Genomic DNA, 10279 nt, shown 5'->3' on the forward strand with positions numbered 1-10279 from the left:
TAATGATAATCAAACGTTATATATATCTTTTAGAGGAGATACATATTATAAAGAATATAATTGTAGCATATTATTAGATACGTGTGATTTTTTTATTCATACTCAGAGTAAAATAAATATAACATATAATGATGATGAATGGCAGGTTGGCGAAGAATTATATGATGGATTTGTTATATATAATGGTGTTTATGTTTCTTTGTATGATGTTTTAAGCAGAACGAATGCTAATGAGTTGATATATATGGATGGCAAGGAAAATAATACAAATATGGAATTGAATAATATAAAAGGTAACAACAATAGTAATAATAATAGTAATAGTAATAGTAGTAATAGTAATAATAGTAATAATAATAATAGTAATAATAGTAATAGTAGTAATAATTCTTATGGGGGAAGTGAAAAATTAATAACAATAATAATTCCATATGGTATTCCAAATACACGCACAATAAAAATCGAATTTTCAAATAAACAAAATAACGAAGAAAAAAGATGGGCATATTTAAGACTACAAAAAAATAAATATATAATGCCAAAAGTTATTGGAATAAATTCTTCTGATATTTTTGACATATCATATAAATATTATAAATATAATCAAGAAAGAATAAAATATATACTTAACGATTTTTCAGAGACAACATATTTAGGATTTATTTGTCAAACAAAAGAAGAAATAAAAAAGAGTTTATGTACCATTTCGCTAGTTGACCATAATCATAAAAATATAGGAATCGATAATTTATTTAAAAGTAATAAAAATATTTTACCTTTTCTATATTATCAATCTACACCTAGAAAAATACAACCATATAATCAAATTATAAGTGAATTTCGATTTGTTGTTTTTAAAAATTTTGATCTATTTTTACAAGATAAAAAAATCAGTTATATATTATTAAAATGTATCTGTTCACCTTCCTCTAGTTTAATAAATACACAAAAAAATATAGACCTAACTTATTTAATTACAAACGAACAAGTCTCACACGATTTTATTCATACACCAGGAATTTTAATAAGACAACGTATAAATAATTCTCAAAATAATAATAAAAACAATAATATGAATGTAAATAAAAATTCTAATTACTCCATACATAATAATAATGAAAATATAAGAAGAACAAAAAGAAAAAATAATGATACACAAAATGACAAACAAGACCAATTACCTTCTTATGATTTCAATGATCTATATAATGAAAAAAAAAATAGTGCCTCTCTTTTTGATTTCAATTTTGTATTGTTTCTTTTTTTTTGCATCACACTCTTCTAGAAATTTTGAAGTCCCCCGCAAAAAAAAAAAAAAAAAAAAAAAAAAAAAGGAAACACAAATATATATATATTATATATATATTATATATATTTTATATATATTTTATATATATTATATATATTTTATATATATATTTTCAGATTTGTGGTTAATTTGTAAAAAAATTTATAAGTTTATAATAAATATACGAAATATACATAACATACATACATATGTATATTTCTTATTTCATTTTTGAAACATTTGTTTTTTTGATAATATTTAAAAAAAAAAAAAAAATTAAAATTAAAATTAAAACAATATATTTAATATTAATTTGTATATATTATGATATATATCATATTAATTTTTTTTTTTTTTTTTTTTTTTTTTTCACATAAAAAATAAGGATGCCAATTTGCATAAAAGAAAGCACACATATAAAAAAAAAAAAATATATATAAAAATATATATAAATATATATATCTAAATATATTTATATATATATCTAAATATATTTATATATATATTTATATATATATATTTTTTTTTTTTTTTCGTAGAACTTATATTATTTATCACATTCGTTTTATTATCAAACTAAAAGTAATAGGTACCATTTTGTTTGTAATATTTCAACAATTCTTCATTTAAATGTAAGTGAACATCTTCGAACCACTTATGCTTTAATGCTTCATTGGCTGTTATTCTATTTTTGTAATTGTAACTTAAGAATTGATCGATTAGATCCAAACCCTCATCACTTAATATTCTTCTTCCATATATATCTGTAAAAATAATTTGCAACATTTTCAATCTGTCAATTTTAAATTTAGGTAATTCTCCAATAAATTCTTTTTTTAAAAGATCATCGAAATTATCATTAGGTATTCCTCTAAATACTAAAATTTTAAATAAAACAGAAGATTCAAACTTGGATGTGACAGGAACAAAACCTAATAAGCATTCACACATGGTTATACCTACTGACCATATATCTACAGAATAATTATATAAAGTACTATTACATAAAATTTCTGGTGGTCTATATTGTAAGGTTATAATATTTGAATCTTTTGTTTCTGCTTTTAAGAAATGATCATATACACCTAATCCGAAATCAGCTATTTTCACTATCCATTCTTTACAATCATTTAATCCATCTGATAAATATTGGATATTTTTTATAAGTGTATTAGCAGGTTTAATATCTCGATGTATAATAAATTTTTTATGGAAATGATTTATACCTTGTAGCATTTGATAGATAACAACTTTTGTTTGTGTTTCTGTTAGAGATGGCATTTCAGGGTAAAAACTTCGATTTTCTATTTTTTTTAAAGGTAAATAAACATATTTCACATAATTACGTATATGATCATATGTCATATCAATCCTTTCATTTGGCAAATATTGAGATGTACATTGCTTTATATGTTGAATAAATAATGAATGTTTCTTCTTTACTTTATTCAATATATCATTTAAACTACAATCACACTTTTCTATTACTAAAAATAAATCCCAATTCTCTATATAATCATTATTCTTGTTTTCAATCTTTTTTAATTTCTTCGAATGTTTCCTATATTTTAATTTATCAATATTTCTACTACTATCGTTTATTCTCACATGTCCCTTTCTTATTTTTCTTTTACAGGAATTTTTAAATGCATAGTTATGAACACCTCGTGATATTTTACCTACACCAACAACTTTTTTATTATTATTATTATAATTATCTTCACCGTTAATATTATTATTATCATCATCATGAATATTATTATCATCATCATTAATATTATCATCACCATTTATATTATCATCACCATTTATATGGTTATCACCATTAATAATATTGTTATCACCATTAATATTGTTATCATTTTTTCCATGCTTGCTACCCTTAAAATAATTGTAACTACTATACATATCATTCATATCATTACTTATATTACTCATATCCACCATATTATTAGAACCACCCATATAACTTAAAACAACCTTACTATCGGGTTCCCCTTTTTTAAGTCCCTTCTTATAGATTCCACCCATAGATAGATTATTATAAAGAGGTCCATCCCTCAAAGATCTAAAATTACGAGCCACATCTTCTGGCTTATCTACACTATGCATTACCAAATCCTTTTCTAAATCTTCTATTGTTATACAATTTTTTGCTACGAAATTTCTACATCTATTATTTCTTTCAACTGTTTCTAAAGAAGGAGAATACTGATTCCTCTCAGGCTTTCGATGTCTTTGAAAACTGAAATCATATTCAGCTGCAGAATCTTCATCATTTATCATCCCTTTATTATTACGATGGTTTTTTGTCTTGCCTTTTCTATAAGTATGTACACGGAAACTATCCAATAAACAAACAACATTAGGATGAAATAATATTCTCATTATATTATATTCATTCACTGCAAATTCTTCAGATCCAAATTTATATTTAAAATTTGGCCAGAAATATCGTAAAACCTTAACAGCAAAATGTAAATAACAATCATCTAAAGATTCAGCCTTAAATACCTTTCCATATACACCTTCTCCTAATTTTTTTACGATTTTATATTTTTTCATAAAATCACGAGGAAATAAATTTAATAATTTCTCAATATGTATATCATAATTCTTATGATTAAAGGATATCATCGAAAATATTTTCTCATTCTCTATCATTTCTCTTTCATATAAAGATTGCTTGTCATATAAAAAACCATCAATTAAATCTAAACGGAAATTCTTTAATTTCTCATCAGTTACATAATCTTTTTCACATATTGTCTCATCATCATAAATATCTTTCATACCTTCATCCATTAATGTCTTATCATCATCATGAACATAATCATCATCATTATTATTATTATTATTATATTCACTCTTGCAATGCTCATCCTTCAAATAAATACCCTTGCCATTATTATTATCTCCATCATTTACACCTTTAAATCCATATGTCTCATTTTTTTTTACTTCACAACCAAATAAGTCTTCCAACGTGTATGTACCCTTTTTTTTATCAAATGGAATTATCTCCTTTAACGTTTCAACCTCTTCATTTTCTAAATTTAATGCACAGTTTTTATATTTTCCAAAAAAATTTTTCTTACTCAAATACCAAAAATTTTTTATATATCCTTTCATTATTTCCTTATTATTCACATCCTCATTTATTATTACCTTTTCTCTCTTATTTATTAATAAATCAGAAGGATAAGGTATATCCATATTATTACTACTACTTCCTAGATTTATTCGTCTTCTCTTTTCTACATCATCATAATGATATACACTCAAGTTATTGTCATACTTGTTTCCACTGTTCATACAATTATAAACACATATTCGAGGTTTCTTAAATAATTTATCTCCTTCAAAATGATCCTCTTTAAAAGGATGAAAAAAGTAACTACTTCTTTTTACTGTATTATATATATTATTTTCATACGTATTTCTATTATTACACATATTATTATCAACATATGATACACTCTCACCTCTTTTTATTTGTATAGGAAATACATCCATATTATTTCCTTCTTCATACATGTTGCATATATTATTTACCAAATTATTATTTATATTTCTTTTAAATTTGTATGAACAAAAATTTTCAAAATCTAATAAATTTCTAGAAAATAATTCTTCACTACTCTTACTACTCTTATTTCTATATTCAGTTGGAAGTGAAGTCATTAATAGATTTTTATTTATGTTATTATTACTATTGGAAGTATATGGGATATTAATAGAATGTAAATATTCTTTATTTCGTTCTTTAAAATTATATATATTATTATTCTCTTCTTCGCTTTTTAGATCTTTCAATTCATATTCAACATCTTTAGAACTATTATTTAATTCTTCGCTGTTCTTTATAAGTCCTTTATCCATGTTCACATCATTCCAACTATTGATATTATTTATATTATTGATATTATTGATATTATTCATATTATTGATATTATTGATATTATTCATATTATTCATATTATTATTTACATTATTTATGTTACCCACACAATTCAAATTTTTCATATTATTAATATTTTTGCTTGTATCCATATCAACACGATTATTTATAAGATCATCCATATTTATAGGGACATCTCTCGAATTATCCTTATAATTATATATTGAATTTCTTTTTGACAATCCAACTGAAGATGCACGATTCTGACCTACACATCTACTTTTCCTATCTTCACCTTTTATTACTAAAGAATTATTGCATGCAACATTCAAATTAATATTGTCATTATTTTTTTGTGATAAAGATACATTATTCAATACATTACAACTTTTGCCTAAACGATTGCATACCATATCATATGAGCCATTTTTATTCTCATTTAAATTAACAACTCCTTTATTTATCACATATTCTTTCTTTTTATATATATCCTTATTTTGTATCATTACATTTTCATCATCCTTTGATTGAAATGAATCGATGCTACTATTGTTTTCTGCATGAATACGATCTAATTTAGATTTTTTATAATTCAACAAATTATTTTCTATATTATTTTTCATACTTAAATAGTTATTATGATTAAATGAGTTCTTATAATTATCATCCTTATATCCATGCTTATCTAAATGAATCTCATTATTCTTTTCAATGTGTCTATCGCTTTGTTTCATATAATTAGTAATTTTTATATTATCTCTTTTTAAATTATAGCTATTAGTCTTATTATGAATATTATTTCTGTTATTAGAAATATTACGTATCTTATTGGAACCACTACTTGTCTTCATATTATTACTATTACTATTAATATTAATGTTATTATCATTATTATTGTTCATCATGCTACTTTTATTTGTGTCCTTACTATTTTTAAAATAATTCAATATGGAATAATTAGAAGACGTTCTTGTTATTACACTTTTATTATCAACCAGGCTCTTCTCACCATGCTCTTCTTTATTTAAATCTAACAAACCACTAGATTTTATCGATGTACCTTTATTAGAAGATGCAAATTTCTTTTCTTTTTCTATATCTTTGTATATATCTTCCTTTCTAATATTATCTTTTCTTCTTGTATTTATCAAGTGTGTTGATCTTTCTTCTGTATTGTCTTTTCCATTTTTACATATTTTTTCATTTTTCACTTTTTTCAAATTCTTTTTCATAATTGTTTCATTGTTCTTCGGTTGATTCAGTAGTATATTTTTTTTCTTGTTCATGTTTCCTTTTCTTTTATTCGCTATTTTTTTTTCACTATTATTATTTTGGTCGATATTCATAACATTACTCTTAACTCTCCTAGACACCACCTTATCCATCTAAGCACAGCTCGTGTTGGATGTGTGATTTTTTCAAAAAATAATAATAATAATATATATATATATATATATATATATATATATGTATATGTATATATTATATATATAATATATACATATAAATTTTGAAGAAAAATACAAAAAGATTTAAAAAAATAAAAATCAAAGGTGATGAAAATAATAGACACACAAAAGTAATGTTACAATTTGTTATATGTATATTTATATATTTCTTTGTTTTCTTATTTGATTATTTTATTTTGTTTTATTTTTTTTGGCTAGAAAATTCTGACTTTTCTGAATTGTTCATAATTTTTTTTTATAAATATAAAAATGTACAGAAAAAAAAAATAAGTAAAAAAGAAAAAAAAGAATAAAAAAACAAATGAAGGGGTGAGCGAATAAATGAATATATTTTATCATGTATGTAAAAAAATTTTTACATATAAATAAATTGGTATTAAACATTTTAATAATTAGCAACCACAGGGATATATCTTCTTATTTATAATTCATAAAAAATAAAAAAATATAAAAAAAAATATAAAAAAAAATAAAAAAATAAAATAAAAAATAAAATAAAAAGAAAATAAAAAGAAAATAAAAAGAAAATAAAAAGAAAATAAAAAGAAAATAAAATGAAAATAAAATGAAAATAAAAATAGGTATTCTTGAATTAGTAAACAACCATTATATATACATATGTATTATATATATATATATATATATATATATATTTACATTTATATATTTGTTTAGAATTCTTTCTTTTCTTTTCTTGTATTTTTTTTTTTTTTTTTATAATTTTTTTTTCAGTATAATTATTATTATATATATAATTGATGTTTTTATTTATCACAAAAATATTTGTTTATATATATGTGCTCAGAAGATTTATACAAATATATACACACTAAATATATATTATGTATTAAATAAATTATATATATATATGTTCTTTTAACTTTAATGATTCTTCCTTTTTCTTAAGGAATTCAGTGATATTACTTCACTGTTCCTTTATACATATATAAATATTCAAGAGTTATTCATTTATAATACAAACAAAAAAAAAATAAAAATATATATAAAGTAAAAAATGTAAAGATAAAATGTACTTATATAATGATAAAATGTTCTTATATAATGATAAAATGTTCTTATATAATGATAAAATATGTTCTTATATAATGATTAAATGTTTTTATATAATGATGAAATAATACACAATGTTTTGATAAAATATATTACAATAAAATTGATAAACTATTACATTAAAATTGATAAACTATTACATTAAAATTGATTAACTATTACATTAAAATTGATAAACTATTACGATAAAATGATGACATATTTACAATAAAATGATGAGATATTACAATATATTGATGTATATTTTTATAAATGGATATATTTTGTTTTTGTATTTTTTCAAAAAACTTGATACTAATATGACACAACAAAGAAGAATGTATTATTTCATATAAAAAATATACAAAGGAAAAAACGTAAAAAAAAAAGAAAAAAAGAAAAATTAGAAAACATAAACAAATGATATGTATATGTAAATATTATATTATGTTTATTTTTTATTTTATTTTATTATATAATTTTTTTTTTTTTTTTTTTTTTTGATATGTATTATATATATATATATAATATAATATATGTATATTTAACAATCATACAATAAAATAGTATAAATTATTTATTTTTATAATATTATAGTTTATTTTTATTTTTTTTTATTATTTTATGTGTACCATTTGATAATTTGGTAATTTACTTTTCATTCATTTATCTTTCTGTATTATATATTCCTCTTAGTAATTATCAAGAAAAAAAATAAATCGAAATGGTGCTTTTTTTTTTTTTTTTTCAAAATCGTCTGTTTTTGTGCAATATATATATGATATATATATATATAATGATATATGTACAAAAAAAAAAAAAATATATATATATATGTATATATTTATATTTATATTATATATATGTATGATCATAATATATTGTTATTTAAAATGTGTATATTAGAGTGTATAAATTTTTTTCATATTCATATGTAATATTTCATATACCAAAAAAAAAATTTAGGTGCATACAAAAAAATTATATATGAATTATATATATATAAATACTCAAACATATAAAATATATTATTGAATTATTTATTTTATATATAATATGTTTATAATGTTTTTATATATTATATATATATATTATATATATATATGTTTTTTTTTTTTTTTTTTTTTTTTTTATAAAATTTATATTTTTCTAAAATTAACGTTATTTTTTCTTTTCTTTTGTATAAATTGTATGTATGAATTTAATGTAATTTTTTTAATAGTATATCATTTTATAATGCATACTTATATAATATTTTATTATAATATGCATCATGCTTTAATAATAGATATATTAACTATATAAAAATAATATAGCAAACTTTTTTTTTCTTATCAGCTATATATATATTTATTTATTTATTTATATATTTATTTATTTATATATTTATTTATTTATTTATTTATTTATTTATTTTATTTGTTAATCACTTTTATTAGATGTAATAGAAGAAAAAAGAAAAAATATAACGTTCATATATAAATATAACAATTATAAATTAATCATAAACAAATCAATTATAATGGGAATGTGGAAATAAAAAAAAAGAAAAAAAATAGTATAAGTATGATATGTGTAAATATATTTCTTTTGATACATGAAAAAAATTTCACATACAAAAATGTGTAATAGTTACATGTATATAATATATATATATATATATAAATGATACCCACATATATATATTATATATATAATATCATATAATAATTATATATACTTTCCATTAAGGGTTTAATGAAAAAATAAAAACATAAGATAAACAAAACATTCATAATATATTCATATATATATTAATAATATACATGTATTTATTTTATTTTTTAATGTATTACTAAAGGGTTTGTAGTTTTTATTGAATTTTACATATATTTTTTAACTTGGAATTAAAAAAAAAAAAAAAAAAAATCATTGAGAATATATTTTTTATATTATTTTAAAGTTTTCTTATTTTTCCATTTATTTTGTCATATCACTATTTTATTCTTTTTATTTGTTTATCCCTTTTTATATGAATTATTTATGTATGGATATATGTAAATTATATAAACATTTCATATGTTCTCTTCCTTTTAAAAATATATTTTTCTTTGTTTATATGAAATAATTCGATGTGCATGTAACGTTTCCCCAAAGGGAAAAAAAATTATAAAATTAAAGGAACATATATATGTATATATTAAATATACACACTTCTTTGGTATTATTTATAAAAAGAAAGAAATATATATTATTATTTATTTGTAAGGCATTCCTTATTGCTTCATTATAATGTTATAATTTTTTATTTTTTTGTTCTTATTAACCCTTTAATTTTTTTTTTTCCATTTTATCTTCAAACGTTATTCGCTGAATTTCATATTTTGAAAAAAAAAAAAAAAATATATATATATATATATATATATATATAATATATGGAATACCCTAAACTTTTGATATCTTAATTTATTATAGAAATATTCCTTATCTGGAAAAAAAGTAAATAACTCTTGGAATAATTAAATGATACACATAAATATTGTTATACCACAAAATATATTTTAAAGTATATGTTTTTTTTTTTTTTTTTTT

General features: G+C 19.7%; 2 protein-coding genes across 2 annotated transcripts in view; one reads left to right on the forward strand and one right to left on the reverse strand.

Annotated features, from left to right (window-relative positions):
- Window positions 1-1285, forward strand: part of PGSY75_0317100 (6-cysteine protein) — a gene marked incomplete at both ends in the record, with an annotated part of 3025 nt that extends 1740 nt beyond the window's left edge. The window contains one exon of the mRNA XM_018784023.1: window positions 1-1285. This exon is cut by the window's left edge and continues 350 nt beyond it. Coding sequence (XP_018643606.1) covers window positions 1-1285 — 1285 coding nt within the window.
- Window positions 1286-1864: 579 nt separating this feature from the next.
- PGSY75_0317200 (cdc2-related protein kinase 4) lies at window positions 1865-6535 on the reverse strand (the record flags this gene model as incomplete). Its single annotated transcript, XM_018784024.1, has 1 exon — window positions 1865-6535. One exon carries the CDS (start codon window positions 6533-6535, stop codon window positions 1865-1867), a length of 4671 nt encoding a protein of 1556 aa, XP_018643607.1.
- Between the last annotated feature and the right edge of the window lie 3744 nt (window positions 6536-10279).

This window comes from Plasmodium gaboni, chromosome 3 (assembly GCF_001602025.1).
Source record: "Plasmodium gaboni strain SY75 chromosome 3, whole genome shotgun sequence".
NCBI lineage: Eukaryota > Apicomplexa > Aconoidasida > Haemosporida > Plasmodiidae > Plasmodium > Plasmodium gaboni.